Source organism: Lontra canadensis, unplaced genomic scaffold (assembly GCF_010015895.1).
Source record: "Lontra canadensis isolate GAN:19392208 unplaced genomic scaffold, GSC_riverotter_1.0 scaffold35, whole genome shotgun sequence".
Taxonomy (NCBI): Eukaryota; Metazoa; Chordata; class Mammalia; order Carnivora; family Mustelidae; genus Lontra; species Lontra canadensis.
In genome coordinates this window covers 873,529-897,083 of record NW_022631029.1, presented here as the reverse complement: position 1 = coordinate 897,083, position 23,555 = coordinate 873,529, and the positions used below count along the sequence as shown (strand labels likewise).

The 23,555-nt window shown below is 54.6% G+C and overlaps 2 protein-coding genes across 4 annotated transcripts; one reads left to right on the top strand and one right to left on the bottom strand.

Annotated features, from left to right (window-relative positions):
- Positions 1-5,036: 5,036 nt before the first annotated feature.
- Positions 5,037-15,361, top strand: ILVBL (ilvB acetolactate synthase like). Of its 2 annotated transcripts, XM_032867477.1 has the most exons (16): positions 5,037-5,120; positions 5,430-5,574; positions 6,756-6,957; positions 7,083-7,210; positions 7,298-7,436; positions 7,527-7,638; positions 10,885-10,984; positions 11,121-11,218; positions 11,337-11,473; positions 12,472-12,606; positions 13,802-13,916; positions 14,016-14,185; positions 14,262-14,332; positions 14,415-14,486; positions 14,662-14,767; positions 14,884-15,361. In XM_032867477.1, the coding sequence occupies exons 2-16, from the start codon at positions 5,440-5,442 to the stop codon at positions 15,060-15,062; spliced, it is 1,899 nt and encodes a 632-aa protein (XP_032723368.1). In that variant the 5' UTR covers positions 5,037-5,120; positions 5,430-5,439; the 3' UTR covers positions 15,063-15,361. The 2 variants fall into 2 exon arrangements, with proteins under 2 accessions (XP_032723368.1, XP_032723367.1); XM_032867476.1 differs by having other exon boundaries at positions 7,298-7,638.
- Positions 15,362-16,317: 956 nt separating this feature from the next.
- On the bottom strand, positions 16,318-22,266 carry SYDE1 (synapse defective Rho GTPase homolog 1). Of its 2 annotated transcripts, XM_032867475.1 has the most exons (8): positions 22,134-22,266; positions 20,192-20,533; positions 19,446-20,090; positions 19,078-19,292; positions 18,332-18,458; positions 17,961-18,121; positions 17,150-17,375; positions 16,318-16,797 (listed from the first exon to the last, which is right to left on the bottom strand). In XM_032867475.1, exons 1-8 carry the CDS (start codon positions 22,219-22,221, stop codon positions 16,394-16,396), a joined length of 2,208 nt encoding a protein of 735 aa, XP_032723366.1. In that variant the 5' UTR covers positions 22,222-22,266; the 3' UTR covers positions 16,318-16,393. The 2 variants fall into 2 exon arrangements, with proteins under 2 accessions (XP_032723366.1, XP_032723365.1); XM_032867474.1 differs by having other exon boundaries at positions 19,078-20,090.
- Positions 22,267-23,555: the final 1,289 nt, after the last annotated feature.

Here is a 23,555-nt window from a genome sequence, read left to right as displayed (position 1 = left end):
AGGTCATAGGGAAGCTCTCTTTTTAATTTCTTGAGGAATCTCCACACTGTTCTCCAAAGTGGCTGCACCAACTTGCATCCCCACCAACAGTTATTTACTTATATTTTAAAAAAAGTTTTATTTTTAGAGAAAGAGTTGTGGGGGAGGGGCAGGGGGTGAGAATCTCTAGCGGACTCCACGCTGAGTGAGGAGCCCGATGTGGGGCTGGGTCTCTGACCCCGAGATTACGACCTGAGCTGAAACCAAAAGTTGGACGCTCAACTGACTGAGCCACCCAGGGGCCCCAAATTTAAAAATATCGTACATTAAAACAGATTTTTAGAAAGTGTCCAATTCAATGAATTTTAACACATGCCACCACCACTATAACCCAGATACAGAACATCACCTCAGAAAACTCTCTAGTCCTACCCGCTTTATAATCACATCCTTCCCTATCCTCTAGCAACCGCTGATCTGGTTTTATACTTGGAGAAATAATACTAATGGAATCATACAGTATGTAACCTTTTAAGACAGGCTTTTTTCACTCAGCATCATTCTCTGGGTGTGTGCGTGGCTTGTGGATAGAGAATACCACCCCACCCCATTTTTTCCCCCTGTTCTTTTTTCCCCAGTATATACATATTTTTAAATTAACCTATAATGTATTATTTGTTTCAGGAGTACAGGTCTGTGATTCATCAGTCTTCTACAATACCCAGTGTTCGTTACAACACATACTCTCCCCAACACTCATCACCCCATTACCCCATCCACCCACTCCCCTCTGGTCCAGCAATCCTTAGTTTGTTTCCTAAGATTAACAGTAGTCTCTAAGAACTTAACACAGTGTTGGTTGTTTCTTCTTGTTTTGCTCTTAGATTTAGTTTGGCACTGTCACCAATATTCTCAACTCTAAGTGAAAATAAAAATTTTCACAAAGTCTCATTCTGTCTTAATTACACTACAGTGAATTAGATACTCTAAAAAGAAAAAAAATGGTAACTTTAAACTTATCAAATATACTTACTTGGTTTATTTGTTGACTTATTTTTTTCTAAAAGTAGGCAAGTTCTTCTTTTTGCTTATATCTTTCAACAAGTAAAAATAATTTGCCCAGGCTAAAATTTAAATTTTTGAAATGCCTGAAACTTACAATTTCTTTGCTTAGGATAATCTATTTCTGTCACACGTTTTAATGTTCGGCACAATTTGATTTGTAATGATAATCTGAGACCACAGAGTTAATAGTCTTTCTAAAATTAAAGAATAAGTGATATTTAAAATAAACCTTTTTAATAATATCTTATTTCTCTATTACAGAGATGGCACTCCATTCAACACAGAATATTAAATATTTCTGGAGATTAAAATAATTTTAAATAGTCAGGATTATATGACACCAGCATAAGGAATGCTGATATCTGATATATTAATCCAATGTATAATTTATAAATCTTCATTCTTTAAAACTATTTCACCAAAAATATCATTGATTTCATCAAAAGGTAGAGGGCTAGAACATTCAAATAGAACTCAAGAGTCTGTCTAGGAATAATAAGATATGCAACATACAATCTGGCTAGACCTTTACTAGAAAGAAACAAATTGTTTTATGTTTCATTTCATTTCATTATGTTTCATGATGTTTGTAGTTCTGGCCTTTCTTGCCTCCCCTACCACCGGTTTTACTGAAGTATAACTGACCTATAACATTGTACTTTAAGGTATACAATCAATGGTTTGATATACATATATACTGCAAATTGGTGACTACAATAAGTTGACATCCAACACTTCTCATCATTACAATTTTTTTATGACAAGAACTTTTTTTTTTTTTTAAAGATTTTATTTATTATTTATTTGACAGAGATCACAAGTAGGCAGAGAGGCAGGCAGAGAGAGAGAGGAAGGGAAGCAGGCTCCCCGCTGAGCAGAGAGCCTGATGCGGGGCTCGATCCCAGGACCCTGAGACCATGACCTGAGCCGAAGGCAGAGGCTTAACCCACTGAGCCACCCAGGCGCCCCATGACAAGAACTTTTAAGACCTACTCTCTTAGCAACTTCCCAATCTACAATACACTGTTGTTAACTGTGTTTTCCAAGCTGTCCATTACAGTCCCAGGACTTACTTATCTTTTAACTGGATGTCTGTAACTTTGATCAGTTTCCCTCCCATTCTTTCCTCAGACCCTGGCTTCTGGCAACCACAATCTGTTCTCTGAGCACACTTTGAGATTCATCCAAGTTGTGTGTTTCAATAGTTTTTCTTTCTATTGCTGAATAGTGTTCCATGATCGGAATGGACAACCGCTTGTTTAGCCATTCACCTATCGAGGGCATTAACCTTAAAGATAAAACCATCATTTATTAATCAACAAAAATGGGCTCATTCAGGGATAGCAGAAAATTACAATTCAGGATACACAAGCTACAGCAAAACTGTATATGCAAATCTGGGGAACACAGGCAAGGTATGCTCTTTATAAAGGAAAAGGGAGGTTTGGAAGGAGCTGTTGTAAACCAAAAGCTCATTAGAGTAAACTGGGAGTTCCAAGAATAGTGACTTTTCATTGGCTGAGCTGTCACAGTCCCTCATTAGCTGGGCTGTTGCTGGGGGAGGAGGAAAACCTTTCTTTCTCCTGCTGCAGTAGTACAATAGTATCTATTCTCCAGACTTGCGAGGTAGGTCTCTTCCTGAGGTCTACAGTTGATGATGAGTGGTAGGGCATGTGAGCTTCCCTTCTAGCCTCCCAACTCCATTTTATTTTATTTTATTTATTTTTAAAAGATTTTATTTATTTGACATAGAGAGAGAGAGTGCACAAGCAGGCAGAGTAGCAGGCAGAGGGAGAGAGAGAAGCAGACTCCCTGCTGAGCAAGGAGCCTGATGTGGGACTAGATCCCAGGATCCTGGGATCATGACCTGAGCCAAAGGCAGCCGCTTAAGCGACTGAGCCACCCAGGCATCCCCCAACTCCATTTTACATTTTTTTTAAAAAAGATTTTATTTATTTATTTGACAGATCACAAGTAGGCAGAGAGACAGGCAGAGAGAGAGGAGGAAGCAGGTTCCCCGCTGAGCAGAGAGCCCGATGCGGGGCTCGATCCGAAGACCCTGGGACCATGACCTGAGCCGAAGGCAGAGGCTTTAACCCACTGAGCCACCCAGGCGCCCCCCCCAACTCCATTTTAAATGAGGTTTCCTTTTACTGATTTTCACAAGAGACGTTTGGTTTTCCCAGTGTTTGGCTGTTACAGATTAAGCACGTATGAATAATTGTGTGCAGGTTTTGTGTGACTTAGGCTGTTCAAAATCTTTTCCCCTTTCCAACTCAGAATAAAATCCAGTGTTAAGTGGAAGGGTGTCTGGGTGGGCCCCAAATGTTACATCCTGTGACAGGCATGGGGAAGCCAAGTGGTTGAAGCACTGTACCTGTTCTCCCAGACTGAGAGCAGCATTGCTTGAGTTCACATTGTGCCTCTTCCACTTATAAGCTGTGTGACCTTGAGCAAGTTCCTTAACCTCTCTGTGCTCCCGTTTCCTCATCTGTAAACGGGGATAATATAAACTACCTTACAGGGCTATTGTGAGGATTACATGAGTTGATGTGAAGAGTGTATGGAACAGTCCCTCATATGTAATAAGTGCTTAATGAAAAGTAATGGTCACTATTTCATTATTGGCTTTGGGAATTTAATTGGACCTAGAAGACCTTTCTAGGAAGTTTTATCCTGTTAATTATAGGAAGGGAAAGTGGGGTTGAGCTGGTAGATGAGAGATAGAAGGGAGAGGAACCGGTTTTAGAGACTGTTTGAATACTCCTAACAGATTCCATAAAGTGGCGGGAAGAGACTCTTTGGAGTGCGTTCAAGAGGGAATAGAAGGGCTCATGAGACAGTAAGTGAAGACAAGTCATTGGAGGAATTTCGCTAAAAAGAGGTGCAAAGGGACAGTGAGAGGTGGAAAATGTGGGGCAAACGGAGTTTTCTTTTCTTTTCTTAAATGGGTGAAATGAAAAGTAGGAAGATTCAACATTAGATAAAATAATGGGGTGGAATACTCAGAGGGGTTAAAATGTGAAGATTCATTTTGGAAGGTAGTAGGGTACTTAGTACTAGAATTATTTCTCCTTTGCTGATGGGCATCATTTTCCAGAGGCCGGACGGCTGGAAGCAGGTCCCTGGGGCTACCGAACGTCTCCTCCCCCGCACTCCGAACTCTGAACTGAGAAACCCAAAACTCGGGAAAGAAGGTGGGGCCAACAACAGAGGCCGGCCTACGAGCGAGGGGGCGGGCCTCTGCCTTTGCACGGTTACGTAAGATGGAAGGCGGGGCCTGTGCAAGAGCTGGGAGCGGGGCTTGCTTGGGACGTGGGCCCGGGTTGTGGTGGATTCTGGGGAGCGGCCCGTGACGTCCAAGTCCGGCTAACCTTAAGGGGCATTCGGCACGGCTGGTGGGAAAGCCGGCGGGCTCGGAAAGCCCGAGGACTACAGGCTGAAATGTGGGACCAATGGAAGGCCGCGGAAAGTCAGCTCCAAGGGCCTCGGCTTAGACCAGATGCCAAGGGGCGTGGCCTCTTGTAAAGAAAAATGATAGGCTTGAAGTGAGAGCCAATGAGAGGCGGGGGAAGGCGGGGCCTGTGCGCGCGCCTCCAGGAGGGCCAGAGTCCTTATAGGCGGTGCTTATGTCCCAGGGCGTGGTTACGGCTCTGCGCACGCGCGCCGGGCCGGACTACAGGGCACCGCCAAGCCTTGTGAGAGAAAGGGGCGCGGCCACAGCTCCCGGCCCGGCTCCCGCAGGCTGCGCTCCTGGGTCACGTGACACGAAGGGCGCCGAATTCCTCCGCAGTCAGCGCCATTTCCCGCAGGTGAAGGCCAAAGTGCCCCGGGGGTAGGAAAAGCCTTCTGATGCGATCTGACCTCGACCCCCCGGCCTGGGGTGTGGGGTCGAGTTCTGGAGCTCGCAGTGGGTAGAGATCTGGCTTCAGGAGAGGGGCTCACTCGCGAGCTTGGGGGCGTGGCCTCGTCCTAGGTGACGTGGGCGCGGGGTGGGCGGGCTCACCTTTAGGGCTGAGATTCGGATCCAGGTGTAAAAGAGAGGCGGGGCACCCTACCAATTCGTTGAGAAGCCGGTGAGTGTTAAAAACTATCATGAGGTCGTTCTGGCCGCATTGACGTGTGGTGGTCTAGTTTCAGTGGTGGTGGTGGTGGAGGAGACGTAAAGGGAGGGTCTGGCGCCGCAGGAGGCATGGCCTCCCCGAGAGGCGGGGCCTGGTTCTCCAGGGGCGTGGCCTCGTCCAGAGACGAGCGGCGTAAGGGGCGTGGCCGCGCCGAAACGGGGGGTGGGGGAGGTGAGGCCCGGCATCCGTGTGGGAGGGGGCGTACCTTCTTCCCTAAAGGATCTCTGCGTCCAGCTGCTGGCCCTTTCCTTTCTCTTTCAGGTGCGGTGTCATGGAGACCCTCGCGGCCGCCGCCCCTGCCGGGAACTTCTTCCCCTCATTCCTGTTCTTGGCCTGCGGGACGCTAGTGGCCGCTCTGTTGGGCGCCGCGCACCGCTTGGGGCTTTTCTACCAGTTGATGCACAAGGTGCGGGGGTACAGATCAGAGGAGGGCTGGGGACAGCCAAAGAAGGAACGAGCGCCTGGCACTCCCTCTAGCTCACGTATTTTGCAGGCGGAGAAAGTGAAGCCTGACTAATCTAGGGGTTCGGGGAAATTCTATTCACTTCCCTGTCCCCATTGCCAGGTTGCAGACAAGGCCCTGGACTTTGCCTCTAGCAAGAGAGAATCTGGAGTATCTGCGCATTGGCCCAGCGCTCGGCCCACTCCTTCCCCAGCGGCCCCGAGCCCTTTTCACAGAGCACTGCTCCCTGAATCCTGTGCGGTCAGAGTGGGCCAAAGGCAGGCACCCAAGGGGGCTGTGACAGTTGTCATGTACCTCTCAACACGTCCCTGAACAGTTTTTTGTTTCTGCTCTCATTTTCCACAAGAGGAAATAAGCTCAAGACATTTTGTGGGGTAACTTCCCATAGTTAATTTTTGGGAAGAATTGACCCCACAGACCTCACTCTTGGTTCCTCCCCTCAGGAATCTACCCCTTCCCCGCACTCCTTCCCCAATCCTTCCTTTCTTCACCAGGAGCAACAGGAGCAAGGCTGCTAGTCTTGAGGATTTGTGGAGGTTTAAGGCAGAGGCCTCTGTTGTGCTGCTGGGCTGTGAGGAGGCTGGGTCTGGGAAGGCTCAGGCACGATCTCTGCCAGCAGGCCACTCCTGGTGGCTAGCAGCAGGCCAGCTGGGCCTGCCAACTGGGTTTGCCCTGTGAGTGGGAGGAAGTCTAGCAGGCTGGAATTAGCAGTCAGGCTGCTGGAGGGCAGGCAGTTCTGGAATCTCAGCAGATAGCCCCTGGCCAAACTACTTTGGGTTCTTGGGATCCATTTTCCCCTCTCCTGTCACCCTGATTGCCCCACTGCCCTCAAGACAGGCAGTGTAACAGAGAGTGCTTAAGAACATGGGTTCTATGGGACTTTGACTATTGCTGGGGCAAGTCTTGGTCTTCCTAGCTGCAAAAGGATATAATCACCAGAGGATCTGATAGGATAACGTGCCCTCCTCTGGGCCTGGCATATGGTATTATGGGTGCCTAACCAACGTCCAAGTTCCCCTGACTGTCCTGCCCTCCTTCCTGGAGGAGCGAGATTGCCTTCTCCCTATGTGTCCTAGTGCCCTTGCCGGTCCTTGATAATCTTGCGCTCTCTTTCCGGGGCCCAGGTGGACAAGGCAAGCATTCAACATGGCGGGGAGAATGTGGCAGCTGTGCTGAGGGCCCATGGCGTGCGGTTCCTCTTCACACTGGTCGGTGGGCACATTTCCCCGCTGCTGGTGGCCTGTGAGAAGATGGGCATCCGTGTGGTGGACACACGCCACGAAGTCACAGCCGTCTTCGCTGCCGATGCTGTGGCCCGCCTGACTGGTGAGGGCAGAGCAGAGAGGACTAAGGGCTGGGGAGAATGGGACGGGGGAGGTCTTCCAGGGGCAGAGTTTTTTTCAGAGGTGGCCAGGCCGGTGGGCACAGCTGCAGTGGATTCTGTGTTTCAGGGACGGTGGGTGTGGCTGCAGTGACAGCAGGCCCGGGCCTCACCAACACGGTGACTGCAATGAAGAATGCCCAGATAGCTCAGTCCCCAGTCCTGCTTCTGGGTGGGGCTGCCAGCACGCTTCTGCAGGTGCCTTGTCCTTGGTGGGTGGTGGGGGCCCCAGGGAGCCTCAAAGGGCTCATGTGTTGACTCTCTGGACACCTCTGTTTCCACCAGAACCGGGGTGCACTCCAGGCCATTGATCAGATGTCCCTGTTTAGGCCACTGTGCAAGTTTTGTGCTTCCGTGCGGAGGGTGCGAGACATTGTGCCCACTCTGAGGGCTGCGATAGCTGCTGCCCAGTCGGGCACCCCAGGTAGGTGGGGGGTGCTGGGCAGTGGTCAGGCCCTAAGGCTTGGGTCTAGGGAGGCATGGCAGGCTCAGTATCCTCCCTGCCCTTCTGTAGGCCCAGTTTTTGTGGAGCTGCCCATCGATGTGCTGTACCCCTACTACATGGTCCAGAAGGAGATGGTGCCAGCCAAGCCGCCCAAGGGCTTCATGGGTCGAGTGGTCTCCTGGTGAGCAGCCCCACTCCCACCATGCTGTCTCCAGCCCCTTGCCCTCCTTTGTAACTTCTGCCAGCATCTGTCCCTCCTTTGACTCATTCATGGGCTTGCATATCAATTGAGTGGGAGAAGGGCAGCCATGGGAAGAGCATTCTAGGTAGAGAGACTACAAATATAAAAGTCCTGAGGCAGGAGCAAACTTGGTGGGTTAGGAAAGCAAGGTAGCCTATGTGACAGCAGCAGGTGAGCAAAGAGGGGCAGGGGCTGAGCTCGGAACAGCCAGCAGGGGCCATTGGGAGGACCTGGATTTTTTTTTTTTTTTAATTTGAGTTCCATTGAGAAGCATTACAGGGCCTTAAGCAGAGGCATAGGATACCCTGAGTAGGAAAATGGACTGTGGGGTTGGGTGGAAGCTGGGAAGCCAGGGAGGAGGTGTGGTGGGCCTTGGGACTAGAGGCATGGTGGCCTGGGTCTGGGTGGTGGCTGTGGGATACAGAGACATGTGGATGGATCACATGTGAGTGCTTAGACCTCCATCTGGCTAGGATAAGGGAGACACTTAAAGGTTTTTCTAGAAGCGCTACAAGCTTGAGGGGGGCTTCTTTCAGTTGAGAGGATAGAAAAGGGTTCCAGGTAGGGCCATAGCCCAGGCAGAGGAATGGGAAAGGTGTTGGTTTTTGGTCGCCACTGAAATGGGCCTGGCTGAAACTGCACAGGAGAGAGTCGATTGTCCTCCTTCCCCTCTGTCCCTCCCCTTTGCCCGTGTTTGCCCTTCCACCTTCTGTTCCCCTTCCACCACATACTTAGTGCCATGTACTTAGCAGGTACCAGGCACAGGCGCGAACAAGACAGACAGGCCACTAACCCCTGGAGAGACAGCACCTTGAGGGCCAGCTCAGGGAGTAGTGGTTTCATGCATATGGCTTTTATAACAACCCTGAGTCAAGATGGCAAGGTATTATTATGTGCATTTCATAGGTTGGGTAACTGGGACCCAAGGGGGCCAAATGACTGGCATGAAGTCATCCAGCTTGCTCATGGCACACGACGATTCAGCCTGGAGGATCCCGCAGGGACTTGTCACAGAGCTATGTGCTGTCTGTAATGAATGAAGTGAGTCCAGAGAGAGGGGTCCAAATCCCAGGACCACCACTAACTAGCTGTGTTCACCTTGAGCAAATGGTTAAGCCTTTCTTTTCTTCCACAATTTAACTGAGATACAGTTAACACAGGGTGAAGTTGGAGGTGGACAGCATAATCATTTAACCTTTCCTGACTTCACCTTCCTTATCTGTGAAATGGAGAGCATTGCCTGTTTTTCTCTCTAGACTAAGATTCTGTGGAGAATGAAACGAGGTCATTTTGAGAGTGTAAAATGCGGCAGTGAATAACTAACTGTTACTGTCTTAAATAAGGCTACTGTTGGGAGTCCAGTGTCCCTGTCAGGTGTGAGGCAAGGTATCTCCCATCCTTTCTCCAACATGGTTATGGAACCACAGGTACAGAGGGGGACTCAGGGGTCCTGAACACTAGGAAGTGGCTGGTGACCCTGTCTGGTGACCCTGACCAGTAGGCTCAAGTTTAGCAGTTTTATTCTGTGGCTGTGACAGCAGCCTGTTTGTTCCCTGGCTCCTCCCTTTCCCTCTCCCCCCATTCACTTCGTTTTTTCTTTTCTTTTCTTTTTTTTTTTTTTTTTTAAGATTTTATTTATTTATTTGACAGAGATCATAAGTAGGCAGAGGGGCAGGCAGAGAGAGAGAGGTGAGGAAGCAGGCTCCCCACTGAGCAGAGAGCCCCATGCGGGGCTCCATCCCAGGACCCTGGGATTGTGACCTGAGCCGAAGGCAGAGGCTTTAACACACTGAGCCACCCAGGCGCCCCATTCTTTTTTTTCTTTTCTAAATTAAAAATTTTTTTTAAAGATTTTATTTATTTATTTGATAGAGATCACAAGTAGGCAGAGAGGCAGGCAGAGAGAGAGCGAGAGAAGCAGGCTCCTTCCCGAGCAGAGAGCCCGATGTGGGACTCGATCTCAGGACCCCGAGACCGTGACCTGAGCCAAAGGCAGAGGCTTAACCCACTGAGCCACCCAGGTGCCCCTTAAAATTTTTTTTCTTTTTTTAAGTTTATTTATTTGACAGCGAGTAAGAAAGGGAACACAAGCAGGGAGAGTGGAAGAGGGAGAAGCAGGCGTCCTGCCGAGCAAGGAGCCTGATGCGGGGCTCGATCCCAGGACTCTGGGATTATGACCTGAGCCAAAGGCAGATGCTTAAAGACTGAGCACCCCCGGCGCCCCTAAAATTTTTTTTAAAGATTTTATTTAATTGACAGCATAACCAGGGCGAGCAGCGGAGGGAGAGGGAATAGCAGGCTCCCTGCTGAGCAGGGAGCCCCATGCAGGACTCAGTCATAGGACTCTGGGATCATGACCTGAGCTGAAGGCAGACACTTAACCCATTGAGCCACCCAGGCGCCCCTCCATTCTCCTCTTCTCTCCTGGGCTGCCCCCACTTGGCCCCTGGCTCTTCCTTTGCCTTTTCTTTTTGCATTGGTTCCTTCCTTGGCCTCTTCTCATTCTCTGTAGTCTCCGTTTCTCCTTGAAAGAGAAAGAGAAGTTTCAGGCTCTGTGTGCTTTCTGCCAATGCCCACGTGTCTTGTTTTTGGTTGGGCTGGGTGTTCCTCAGGGAGGTCAGAGCTGGGCAGGTGGTATCTCTCTGTCTTGAGGCCCTGCACAGGCCCACATGGATGATCGGAGCCCTACGACCGAACGAGTAAGGATACAGAGGTGTCAGAAGCCAGAGAAAGCGGCTTGAGTCTTGGGGATATTAGTAGCTTCACTGACAGTGTTTTACAAAGTGCTTTATAGTTTGGATGGATAGGTAGTGAACCTTAGGAAGGAGATTCCCTTTACGTTTTACAGAGGAGGAAGCTCAGAAAGGTTAAGTCACTTGTCTGGTCACACAGCTAGGAAGCGGTGGAGCTGCATGTGGCTGTCCGTGCAGCCATTTGTGGCCCTGATTGTGGTACTCCATGCCTGTGTCACTTGTTTCTGAGGGTCTGTGTTCGGCTGGGTAGTCCCCAGAAGCTTCTGAGGGAAGCAGGCTTGCTGGAGACTTGGCCACTGGCGTATGCCTCTCCTGGGGTGTTGCCGGTCCACTCCTGTGCCTGCCTCACTTCCCTCCTAGACCCCAGCCGCCTCTAGCTCCGGGAGCCCTGGTCACTGATTCTGGTAACCAGCTCTTGCTCTCACCTTTGCAGGTACTTAGAGAATCACCTGGCCAACCTCTTTGCAGGAGCTTGGGAGCCTCGGCCTGAGGGCCCTCTGCCTCTGGACATTCCCCAGGCATCCCCCCGGCAGGTGAATTGCCTCTCTTCCCTGGCTGAGGACCCCACCTGGCAGGATGGTCTCTCTTTGAGTCAGTATTGGGGCCTTGATCTTGGGGGCTGATGGTGACTCACACGGTTGGCTTTTTGAGCCCCGTCTCTTATCCCAGGTTCAGCGCTGTATGGAAATCTTGAGCCGAGCCAAAAGGCCCCTTATTGTGCTGGGAAGCCAGGCTCTGCTGCCCCCGATACCTGCTGATAGACTTCGGTGAGAAGGCTCAGCCCTGCCCTTCCTATCATATACCTGGTCCCTGGTCCCCTGATGCCTTGTGGGGTGGGGCACACCCTTGACATTACACTCACCTCTGCTTTGTCCGGATCCCCAGGGCTGCTGTGGAGACCCTTGGCATCCCTTGCTTCCTGGGAGGGATGGCACGAGGACTGCTGGGCCGCAACCACCCCCTCCACATCCGGCAGAACCGTAGTGCTGCCCTGAAGAAAGCAGATGTTGTCCTTCTGGCAGGTGGGCCTCGGCCTCCTCTGCCCTCTTCCCTTCCCCTCCCTCCAGGCCCCCCTGCCCACTGCCCCCACCTCTGTGACCCTGCCCCTCCTAGTCAGGTACTTACTGGCACCCAGCCCTACTAATCACTAACCTACTAATCACCTACCGTCTTATCTTGGGCCCCACCCCTTCAGCTTTCAGGGCTTTGGACAACTGTGTACTTCAAGTCCAGGTAAACTCTGGCAAGGTTGGAGTTGTGTTGTAGGCTCAGCTTCGTGCAAAGGAGAATGCACGGATAGTGGGTACCTGCAGTATTTATATTCAGCATTTGCATTTATACGGGGTTTCTGTAGCATAAACCTGTATGTCATGTACATTCTCACATAAAGTATTTGGACTCCAACACGTAATAGTTGTATCAGTTTGCTGTTGTGTAGTAACCATGGCTAAACTCAGTGACTTAAAATGAACTTATCATTACTTAAGGTGGTAGTTTTCCAGGTTTTGATGGGGCTCACTGATGAGTCTGTAGTTGGAGAGGCAATAAGGCATCTGGGCTGATTAGGCTGGGCTGCTGCATATACTTGGCCTTGGCGGACTACAGATTAAGCTGCCATGGCCTCCGCTGGGATAATTGAGTTCTTTTGCTCTTCCCTGCCTTTTCCTCCAGCTTTCTCACCATCCAGCGGGCCAGCCTGGGCTTGCTCACTTGGTGCAGGATGAGAAACATGCAGGGATAGGAGAGTGAGGTTTTTAAGAGAGAGACAGCAGAAGCCACAATTCTTGAAGCTTGGTCTCAGGAACGCTTGCCTTCACCTGCCACACTTTATTGGCCAGGGCATGTCCCCGAGGCCAGCCCAGATTCGAGGGGTGGGGAGCTGCGAAGTCAACTGCAGGTGGTACTGGTACAGGGAGAAAGGAAGAATAGGGACCCTTTTGCATTTAGTCTGCTATGGTGGATTAAGTAAGGTGGTGGGATACTGGCTGTCCAGCCACTGAGCCCCTGTTCCCCACTCCAGGAGCCGTGTGTGACTTCCGCCTGTCTTATGGCCGTGTCCTTAGCCGCAGCAGCAAGATCATCATTGTCAACCGTAACCAGAAAGAGATGTTGCTTAACTCAGACATGTTCTGGAAGCCCCAGGAAGCTGTGCAGGGTGAGCTCCTGGGACCCACCCCACCTTCCGCCCCAACACATATATGGGCACCCAGTCAGCCAGAGACACGGGCTTTCAGACTGATGGGTGCTTCTGGATGAACAAACGGTGGGGTGTGCATAAGAGGGAAGGCCTGGGAATGTGCATGTGATCGTGCTCCTGGTTGGAAAACCTCCCATGTTGCCAGCTTCCTGGAGGACAGAGAACTCCCTCCTGGGCCCCAAGGCCTCTGTTGTCCTGCCATACCATCCTTGTTCAGTCTGCTCCCATAGCCTTTATGTGCTCTTCTTTTTTTTTTTTTTAAAGATTTTATTTATTTATTTGACAGACAGAGATCACAAGTAGGCAGAGAAGCAGGCAGAGAGAGAGAGGAGGAAGCAGGCTCCCTGCAAGCTTCAAGAGAGCCCGATGTGGGGCTTGATCCCAGGACCCTGGGATCATGACCTGAGCCGAAGGCAGAGGCTTTAACCCACTGAGCCACCCAGGTGCCCCTTTATGTGCTCTTCTTTGCCCATCATTCCAAACACATTGATGGTACTACATGGATCTCTTGGATCAAGCAGAGAAGTGGCATTGCTACATTCATGTTTGGGAAGGTCCACTGTAGTAGCTGGTAGGCAGTGAGTCAGAGAGGGCAGGTGGAGGCCAGGGGCCTGTTCAACCAGGCCAGGACAGAAAGGATGAGGCCTGGAGCGGGCACAGACAGGGATGACAAATTCTGCTTCTCTGCGCTTACGTGGGATCATTTCTAAGACCAACATGAAAAGTACATCACTGGCCCATTTCTCAGTCAGTTCACAAGCATGCTGCATGTCTGGGTCAGAGAGACATGCTTGGCTGATGGAGGTGTTTGGAGAGATGTGTTTTAGAGGCCGAGCTGACAGCACTGCCTGATCTGGGTAGGGGGGCGGGGGGAAGGAGGAGGCAGGCAGCAAAGCTGCTTGGGTTTCTAACCCACATCGTGCTTCCTAAACCTTCATTTCTCTGGCCTTGCTCTCTGCCTCACCTTGGCTGCCCTAACCTGGTTCTGGCAGATTCTGGGGTGTGTTTTACCTGTTTTGCCCTAGGAACATTCTCGGTCTGCCTCCTTGTCTCTTTCTGGAATGTTGCCATTGGATTCCTGCTGTCACTGGGCCTCTGATGCTGGAAGGGCAGGAGGCCACTTCCCTGCAGCTGTATCCTTTTCCTTCCCTAGGAGATGTGGCCTCCTTTGTGTTGAAGCTGGTGGAGGGCCTTAAGGGCCAGACGTGGGCCTCAGACTGGACAGAGGACCTTCGGCAAGCTGACCGGCAGAAGGAGCAGGCCTTTCGGTGGGGACCTGGTAGAGCGGACATGGGACCAGGGGTATTGTTGTGGTTTCCTGGAAGGCTTTGTTGCTGGCCCTGCTGACGTGCGCTGCTCCGTGGCAGGGAGAAGGGGTTGATGCCTGTAGCCCAGCACCTGAACCCAGTGCGGGTACTGCAGCTGGTGGAAGAAACTCTGCCTGACAACTCGATTTTGGTGGTCGACGGTGGGGACTTTGTGGGCACTGCTGCCCACCTGGTGCAGCCCCGTGGGCCCCTGTGCTGGCTTGATCCTGGTAAGGAGGGACCTCTGCCTGGGGCATCTTGCATTGTCCAGGCCCCTTTACACCCACCTGCTCTTGGTTTTCCTAGGGGCCTTTGGGACTCTGGGCGTTGGTGCAGGATTTGCACTTGGGGCCAAATTGTGCCGGCCGGATGCCGAGGTGAGTGAGGGTGCTGGAGGCTGGGGGCGGTGCGCTGTTTTGTGAACAGTGAACCACTCAACCAGCCTTGTTCCCTGCTCAGGTGTGGTGCCTGTTTGGAGATGGAGCGTTTGGCTATAGCCTCATTGAATTTGATACCTTCGTCAGGCACAAGGTGACCGAGCTGCCCTGAAGGAAGCTCAGAGCTTGGGATTCTGGGAGTGGTCATGAGGGGTGAGCAGGGCTAGGGAGGGGGCTGCTTCTGTCTGGCAAAGGTCCTGTCCCTATCTTTGTCCTGTGGTTAGCCTTAAAGCTGAAGGCTATGGCCTGGCCTCATCCTTTCTCTGCAGATCCCAGTGATTGCTTTGATCGGGAATGATGCTGGCTGGACCCAGATTTCTCGGGAGCAGGTGCCCTCTCTGGGCAGCAATGTGGCCTGTGGCCTGGCTTACACTGGTGAGAGGCTGCGGTTGGGTGGAGAGAGGGAGAAGCTGTTTTATGTTTTCCTCTCCTGGGTTGACTGCATGGTGGCCTGGGTCCCTGCCACCATCTGACTTGACTTCCCCTTTTAGATTATCACAAGGCAGCCATAGGACTTGGCGCCCAGGGCTTGCTCCTCTCACGGGAGAAAGAAGATCAGGTGGTCGAGGTGCTTCATGATGCTCAGAAGCAGTGCCGAGATGGCCACCCGGTTGTGGTCAACATCCTTATTGGGAGGACGGACTTCCGAGATGGCTCCATTGCTGTGTAGGGCCTCGTGGGTTAGTACCCTTGGCCTTCCCACCCCTGGACTGTGCCTAGCTGGTTTAGACTCTCATCCTTACCTGCCTTGGAGCTGGCCTATCAGGTCCAGTGACTCTACAACCCTCCCTAAAGACAGGGTGGGGCTGGGGTTGGGAGGTGTGGGTCAGAGCTGAGAGAGGTTCCCTGGCAGCACTAGAGAGCTCCTGGGCCTTTTCCTCTGTGGGCACAGCTACCCCTTCTCCCTTCCTCTCATGCGCACTGAATAAACCACCTCTGGTCCTTGTGGCCCCAGCACTCATTCCAGAACTTGTGCATATTGATTTATTGTCCACAAAGATGGAAGTGAGGGAAAGGGGGAGAGAGGAGGGGGCCTACTCTCCTGCTGGAACTCGGACCCACTGAGGCTCCATTATTGGGGATTTCAGGGTGCCTGGCCACTGCAAATTCTTTTGCCCTTAGAGGTCCGTGAAAGAGCCCCATACGCCTGCTCCAGACGTGTCCATGCACACTAGTCCTCACATACAGACACACACGCACGGAGGCAATAAATATGTTCCGTACCAAAGTGCCCCCAGCCTGACATTTCAGGTGGGGCCCCTCCGAAAGGGAGGTCTTGTAAGTGCTCAGTTTTTTCAGGGATGTGGAGGAAGAACTGGGGAGGGGAAAGGCCAGACTCTGCTATCTCCATTTCCTGGTTTGAGGCAATCATGGGGTTTTCCTTGGAAGAGAGGGTGGGGAAACCAGCTATTTTTCTAAAGACCCTTGGCTCCCCTTATCCAGCCAGAGCCCAAGATAGGGGCTTTCCCCTCACCCTGCCTCAGATAGCACCTCATGATAGTCCTTGGACCCTCCAGGGGAGGGAGAAGCAGAGTGCGGTGCTTAAAGCTAATACTGATTTGGTTGGCAGCAGCAAGAGGACTGACGGGGGTTGGGGGCGGAGGGGCAGGGGAGAAGGAAGTGGGGGCAGTGTCCTCTCACCATCCTGGGGTGATGCTCACAGTAACTGGTGTTTCCCTGGCCAAGGGGGAGGGGGCAAGAGAGGCCAGGCCAGCAAGCGGGAGACGTGCCTTTTGGCAGCAAGGGAAGAAGCCCTTGGTACTCAGAAAAGATGTCCCCAGTAGCTGGTCCCGAAAGTCCCCAGTCCCCAGCCTTCGCAACCAGTGCCCCACCACTGGGCACTGGAAACGAGGAATGATTCTCAGCAATGGGCTGGTCACTAGGCAAATCCCCAGCAACCGGGACGGTGGCCCGGGAGGCCCTGGCCCCCTCCGTCGCCAGGGCACCGCCTCGGCTGCCAGGAGTCCGGCCCTTCTTGACCGAGGTCCCGCACCGCCTGGCTCAGAGGCACACGTTGATCTGCTTGGAGAGCTCTCGCTCCAGGTCCAGGATGAGGGCGTCGAAGTCTTTGAGGTTCAGGTGCGGGTTGAAGGGTGCCTCGAAGTCGTCTTCGAAGTCCGCGGCGCCCGCCGGCTCGCCCACCTCCTCGTCCTCGTCCTCGCTGTAGCTGCCCGTCACGTGGTCGTAGTCCGGCCCGGACAGAAAGTCCCGCCCGCACGGCAGTAAGTCCCGTCCGCACACGCTCCAGTCGCCCGCGTAGCGGTTACTCGGGGGGCTCTCGGGGCCGCCCCGGCCGCGGGGCCGCGCCATCACTTCGGGGCCGGAGAGCGGCAAGTGCAGCGGCGGCTGCCGTTTGGGCCGCAGGTATGGGGCGAGGTCGGGAGGCTCCGGGGCCCCGCGGGGATCTGCGGGGGAAGAGCGGGGCTCGTGATTGGCCGCCTAGCTAACCGGGCCCCTCATTGGCCCGGCGGGAGACGGCACCTGCGACCGCATCGGGATTTCACTGGCCGAGCTAGAACTGGTTGCTTCGGCAACCGGCCCTCTGATGGGCAGGTTGAGAGGCAGGGTCTCTGACCGCGTCAAGCATGGATTGGCTCAATCAGAACGGGTTGTTGAGGCTACCAGGTACCGTTTACGCAAGGGGCCAGGCGAGAGGGGCGTGACACGTCTGAAATCCGGGACTCTGATTGGTCGCCCGGAAAGCATCCTTGCGGCGGCCTGGCCTGGATTGGCGGCGCGGGCCAGGGGCGGGCTCACCTGGCCAGGCCTGCAGCAGGTAGTGCAGCACCTCGATGTGGCGCTTGAAGTCCACTGCGTTGGTTAGGCCGGGGCCAGAGCTGCGGATGCGGGGCCTGGCAGGTGCCTGGCGCGCCGGCAGCAGCACGGGACCGAAGCACACGGCCAGGTTCTGCGGGGTCATGCGGTTGTGGGCGTGGAAGGAGGAGACGAGGCGCAGATGGTCCAGCAGAAGCGTCAGCGTGGCCTGAGAGAAGACGGTTGGGAATCATGAAGCGGGTGAAGCTGGTCCCCTGTCAAACCTGAAGGGAGGCTAAGGCGGCCCTTAGTCTCCAGAGTGGGGAAACTCGAGATTTCATAGCTGGTTGATGGCTGAGCTCAGGCTTTGATATTAGTATTATGATCTATTTTGCTGGAGGGGAGACTGAAGACAAAGGCATCTTAGCTTTGGAATGGCAGAGCTTGGATTTGAACCCTCCCCACTGTCTGTTAGGCAGGGCTAGTATTAATCCTGTTTTAGGGTTTATACCCTATGAGGATATTGAGGCACAGAGGGTCAGGACTTCTCCAGAATCCCACAGCCAGAACCTCCCTGGTGGTAGGTTTACAGACCTGTATTCAGAGCCTGCATTTTTGTGATATCCTGGCTGTGCAACCTTGGGCAACTCACTTAACTGCTCTGGGCCTAGGTTTCCGTAGCTATGAAGTGGGGATGCTAATAGCACCTACTTTGTAGGCTTGTGATAGTGTACATCATGGGCTCAGTGAGGGTGAAACACTCTCCTGATGTCAGCTCATTCAGTCCTGCCCACTCCCACCAGACCCAACTCACCCTCTCCACATCTGGCAGGCAGTTGAGGAGCCCACGGGTGCCCTCAGTGCTGGAAGGTGCCCTGCTTGGGGGTCCTTGGGCCATGGCCTCCAGCACCACCTGATAGAGGGGCTGGGTGATGAGTGGGGTGGGCAACTCCCGAAGATAATCCTTGAGGATGCCTGTGGACACAGGGCCCACTCTGGTCAGGGCACCCCTGGCTTCTGAGGCTGGAAGGGTCAGCTGGGGCTGGGAGGCGGAAGAGGAGGACAGGCACAGGAAAGTGAAAACAAAGCTAGACAGAAAGGGTGATGTCCCAGAGGGACCACAGGGACTCCCTTGAGGTGAAGTTTCAACAGGGAGCAGGCAGGGGACAGAAAGGGCTTGCTGACCAGTGATGACATTGATATCGGGATACAGGTCCTCAGAGAGGCAGACGGCTGCACTGTCCCGCTCAAAGGCATCCCGAAGCTCTTTCTTCACGGCTGCCGAGCCACACAGACGGTACAGTCCCACCACCTGGGGGTGGGGACAGAGAGAGATATTCTTGCCAGTGCTACAGACTGATCGGGGCCAGGTGGAGTGGGGTTGGAGGTTTGGGTGAGGGTGGCAGTGGGCTGAGGGGTTGGGGGGCTGGCTGTGGCTTCCCCAGCTGCCTTCCTGCTCTTCTGACACCTGTCATGGGGTCCCCACCTGGCTGCCTGAACAACCTGGCCCCGTAAACCCTCTGCTTGGATCATTTGTCCTGCCACCACCTTCCTTCTCAGCTCACTTGTCACCTCCTCTGGGAAGCCTTTTCTGACTATTCCAACCAGCATCAAGTCCTGCTTCAAGCTCTCCCAGCCTCAGTCTTGTCCCATCCAGTTTTACACTTGTGAGTTACTGGATTCATGTCTTTTCTTCCATCAGATTCTGAGCTCCGGTAGGTCTAGGACCATGTATTACTAAATGGATGGATGACCCATGGGTTCTGGGCTGGGTGCTGTGGTCTACAGAAGCCTCCTGCCCTTGTCTAAGCTGGGATTGGACCTAGGAGTGTCCCAGGCAGAGTGTATTCGTGGGGAAGGCCTGGCCTCTGTATGGTGGGTGTCCTGGGCTGTAGGTCTGAGGGCCAGCTGGGACGGGGCAGGGGGCTCACCCGCAGCCCTCGGCGCTCGATCTGCCCAACACACTTCTGGATGATGAGGGGCACCTGGCCCGGGGGGTTTTCTCGCTCCACCAGTAGTGGCAGGGGCAGCCCAAAGACTCGGGGCTCAGTTGTGCCTGGTGCTTCCTGCTGCTCTGACAGGGTCAGCTTGGCATACAACAGCCCCTGAGGCTCCAGGCGCACGGCCAGTTGCTGGGCCTGGCACCCTGAAGACACAAGGGCATCTGTGGGGTCTGGCCGCCAGGCTCCTATGCCCTGGCCCCCTGCTCTGAGCCACACCCCCACCCTGGACACTCTGGGGGTAAAGGCAGAGCTGAATCCTGTGCCAACCGCTCTTCCCTTGCAGCCAGGTATCCTACCTCGGAAGACTGTGGGTAGCAGCACAGTGCCCTGGGCGCAGGGCCGGTGCCGCCGGACACCAGGGTCCCACGCCAGCACCAGGGCCCGCAGTAGCCGGGCAGCCTCAAGTTCCAGGTGGAAAGTGTGATCCAGCCGCAGGAAGTCTGGCCCCCCTCTCAGTGGCCCCGTTCGGGCCCGGGCCACCCCATCCACCTGCAGTAGGCAGCAGAGGTCTCTTGGGGTGGCCCCAGGTGTTGGCCGCAGCCCCCCCAGCCCATACAAGTGCAGGCTGAGGCGGCCCCAGAGTGCGGCGGGGGGTGCTCGGGCTGTTGGGCCCACCTCATAGGGCCGGAAGGCAGTGGGTGATGGGGGCCCTGCTGGGCGCTCCGGTGAGTCCCCATCACTGAGGTAACCAGCCCGAGGGCCCCTTGTGGCCCCAGCCCCTGCTGCCCGTCCCGGGGTCCCCACACTGCTGTCCAGGTGGTAACGACTGATGACGGAGCCCTCGGGGGCGGCCCGCTCACGCTCTCGGCCAGCCCGGGTGCCCCGCAGGCTCAGTCGCCGCCGCAGGTCAGGCAGCTTCTTCATCTTCATGGAGAGGCGCCGAGCTGGGCCAGGGGACTTTGTACGGGAGGCTTTGGTTGGGGGGCTCACAGGGGCTGCGCCTGTAGAAATAGCAGATCTCAGAGTTCAGAAGCCTGGGCTTGGGATAGGGGTGAGGCTTGTGGTCATCGTGGGGAGCTGGAGGAATGAGGCTTGTGCTCACCTTGTGAGGCTGGGCCCTCTGGCTCAGCTGAGCCTGGTTGTGGTCCCAGGGGCTCTGATGCCAGGGGTCTGGAGTCTTCCTCGGGGATAGGGTTGTACCAGATCTCACCTGCGGGCTCCCCGCTGCCAGGTGCCCTGGGCCCCAAAGCAGCCTCTTCCGGTGGCTTGGCCCCACCCAGCACCCATCGTCGACTGCTGGGCTCCAGGCTCTGCAGGTAGGCCCCCCGAGCTGGGCTCCGAGATGCCTCAGGGCTTGGGGGCCCCTCTGCTCCAGCCTGGGACCCTTCAGGGGCCTGGGGTTCTTGCTCTGGAGGATTGGGCTCCGGGCGCTGGGCTGGGCGGCCTGGCAGAGAGCAAGGGGAGTGAGACCCAGCTACCCCTCTGCTGCCCCCAGTGCAGCCCCAGCCTGCTGGCTCTTTCCCCAGCAGGGGCCATGGCTGGGGTGCACACAGTACTGGCACTCACTCCACATGTTTGTTTGGAATGGGCGGGGGCAGGCCAGCAATCTCATTGGTTGCCAGCTTACAGCCTGCCCCCACTTCGTCCCTGGGGGTCCCAAATGGTGTTCCTCTGCCCTTCAGCCTCAGGGGTCCAGTGGGGTTTCTCCAGACCTGGGCCCCGCATTCTCAACTCTACCTCCCACCCCTGGCATGGAGCTCTGCCCCTGTCCCTTCTTACTGGGTGGCTTTGGGGAAGTTGCTTTCCATCTTTGAACCTCAGTGTCCTCCTGTGAAATGGGGGGAGTCAATGCCCTCCTCCAGGGAGGTATCAGAGAGCTCGGTGTGGGGACTGCTTCTTAGGTGTCCAAGTTATGGTCAAGAACGTAACCCACAGTGAAGGCTGCCTTGCTCCTTTCGGAAGACAACTAGTGCTCGGGCCTCCCTTAGCCCTCCCTTTCTATAGCGGTCCCCCCACCACCCACCCCTTGCCTGTCTTCCAGGCTCTGCCCCCACCCTGGAGTGAGCCCTGTGTCTCAGCCCAGTCCAGATCCCCATGGTCAATGCCTCGGGGACTCCCCTTTGCTCCATCCTCCCTTCTCTGACATCCTGGGCTGTTTCCTGTCTGTGTTTGTGCGTGGGCACCCCTGTCCCTTCTCTCTGCTCTAGGAAACTTGGGAATCTTTGGGAAGGGACGGGGGTGGGGGGTCGGCGGGGGGAGAAAGGTCAGATCCTGGAGTCATCAGGCCTCCTTCCTTTAACTCCTTCCTTCCTGGGACTTTCTGTCCCAGGCAGCTCCCAGTTCCTTAAGGTCTTGTCTTGTTTGCTGGTGGACTCTCTCATCTGGTCAACTCTGATTTCCAATGCCCTTGACTCTGTCTCGGGGGTCTCTATTAGTAGCATGTCCAAAGAGCTCTTTAAGTCACTTCAATGGCTCTGGACAAATGACCCAACTGTTCCGTGCCTCAGTTCCCCCTCCCATCTAAAAGTGACAATATCCTAGGGCTGCCTAAGGTGGGCGCAACTGCAGTCACTGGTTTATAGGAGGTTTAGGGGGTGGCCACTGTGGCTGATGCGCCGCCTCTCTCCCTCCTCTGCAGGAGGTGGCTACCCATCTTCCATCCCGGGTCTCCAGGGTGCAGGGTGTCCCAGCCTGGCCTGACTGGGCCCGTTTGCCAGTTTCCCAACTCCTCCTCCCCTCCGCCCTCCAGGCGCTCGGTCTCGGGCCCATTTCCTGTCAGGGGCGAGGCCCCCTCCCGGGCCTCGCAAGGAGCCCGCAGCGCTGGCATCCCAGGCCAGGCGCACATAACGGTTCGCGCCCCCTCTCCCCCCTGCCCAGCCCCTTCCTGCCAGGACCCCTGCCCGCTCTCGGTCCCCCACCCGGGGCCTCAGGGGGCTCCGCGGGGCTCCCCCCACCCCCTAGTCCTCCGCGCCTTGGGTCTCCGGGACCATCTCCCGGCCGGGGCGGGGTTCAGCGCCCCCTCCTCCGCCGCCTCCTCTGCTCACCGCGCTCCTTCGCGTCCGACTTTTTCCGGGGAAGTTTTTCCCGGCCCCGCAGGCGGGAGAAGGTTTTCCTGAGCAGCGGCTCGGCCATGCTGGGGCCCGGGCCGGGCCGAGTGCGCGCCCCGGGCTCCGGCCGCGCCGCCCCCCGCCCTCCCCGCCCCCCCCCGGCCGGGCCCCCCCCCCCTCCCCCCCCCCCGCCCCCACCCCTCTTGCTCCGCGCCAGCAGGAAGCGCATTCCGGGAATGCTTGGCCCAAACTTTTTTTTTCCCCTTCCCGCGGCTCGAGAGCGAGCGATGCTGGGATATGTAGTTGCCTTGGTCGGGTGGGGAGGAGATGGGGGCTCTAGGCTGCCTTGCTGGCTCCAACTGTAAATATCGTGGCACACTCCTGAGCCCTGTCTTCCCTCTTACCCACTCTCCTTTGGTAATCGAGCACAGCACGTCCTCTTGGATTTACTTTCAAAACGCATCCTGCACGTATTTCCACCTCTTTCCCCCATGTACTGCTCCAGCCTGGAGCAAGCCCTGGCCTCACTCCTTTTGTTCCATGACACCTCCTCTTCTTTAGTCTCCTGGACACCACTTGGGTGCCTCCCAATTTTCCCATCCCCCAATTTCAGTTACTACAGATGTTTAACAGACCATCTCCAAACTAGTGGTGTAGAAGCCATTTTATGATGCCGCAGATGCTGTGGGTAAGGAATTTGGGCAGGGCAGAGCTGACATTGATCGTTTCTACTCCTTGGTTGGAAAGGCTTTGAGGTTTAGGGGTAACTCAGCAATGGGGGACTGGAATCATCTGCAGGCATGTTCACTCACAGGGCTTGCAACCTATCACAGCTGAGGGCTGGGACCTCTTACGGGCTGTGGACCAGGACAGCTACATGGGCCTCTCCCTCTGGCCTGGGCTTCCTACCAGCAGGTCACATGTCAGGAGGGTTGGGTTTCCAGGATTCCAAAGTCAACAAGACCAAATCTGCATTACATTTCCTAACCCAGCCTTGGGTGTCATGTTGTGTCACTTCTGGCATCAGATTCAAGAGGAGGCGACATAGACCCCACCTGCTCAGTAGGCCTTATGTCAAGGTGACCTTGTGAAGAGAATGTGGGATGGGAGATATTGTGGTCATCTTGGAAAATTTAACCTGCTTCAGTCCTACATTCCGTTCTCCAGAGTGGATTTAAAAACCCAAGTCAGATTATGACACACCACTGCTGGAGAGTCTTTCCATGGCTGCTCACCCCACCTAGAATAAAGTGCAGATTTCCAGTAAGATTTCTGGCCTCATCTCCTTTGTTGTCCTCATTGCTCACCATCTCTTCCTGTCTGGTCCTCCTTTACACCAAACTGTATGTGTACCAGGCCCTTTGCACATGTAGTCTCCTGTCTGGGGAGCCCTGGTTCTTCTGAATTTGCCTCTTTCTC

Coding starts and splice junctions, on each gene's coding strand:
- SYDE1 (XM_032867474.1), bottom strand. CDS start 22,221: ATGGCCGAGCCGCTGCTCAGGAAAACCTTCTCCCGCCTGCGGGGCCGG. Junction 20,534..22,133: donor GTCGGACGCGAAGGAGCGCG/GTGAGCAGAGGA, acceptor GCTCTCTGCCAG/GCCGCCCAGCCCAGCGCCCG. Junction 20,091..20,191: donor AGAGGGCCCAGCCTCACAAG/GTGAGCACAAGC, acceptor CTATTTCTACAG/GCGCAGCCCCTGTGAGCCCC.
- ILVBL (XM_032867476.1), top strand. CDS start 5,440: ATGGAGACCCTCGCGGCCGCCGCCCCTGCCGGGAACTTCTTCCCCTCA. Junction 14,333..14,414: donor TGTGCCGGCCGGATGCCGAG/GTGAGTGAGGGT, acceptor TTCCCTGCTCAG/GTGTGGTGCCTGTTTGGAGA. Junction 14,487..14,661: donor ATACCTTCGTCAGGCACAAG/GTGACCGAGCTG, acceptor CTTTCTCTGCAG/ATCCCAGTGATTGCTTTGAT.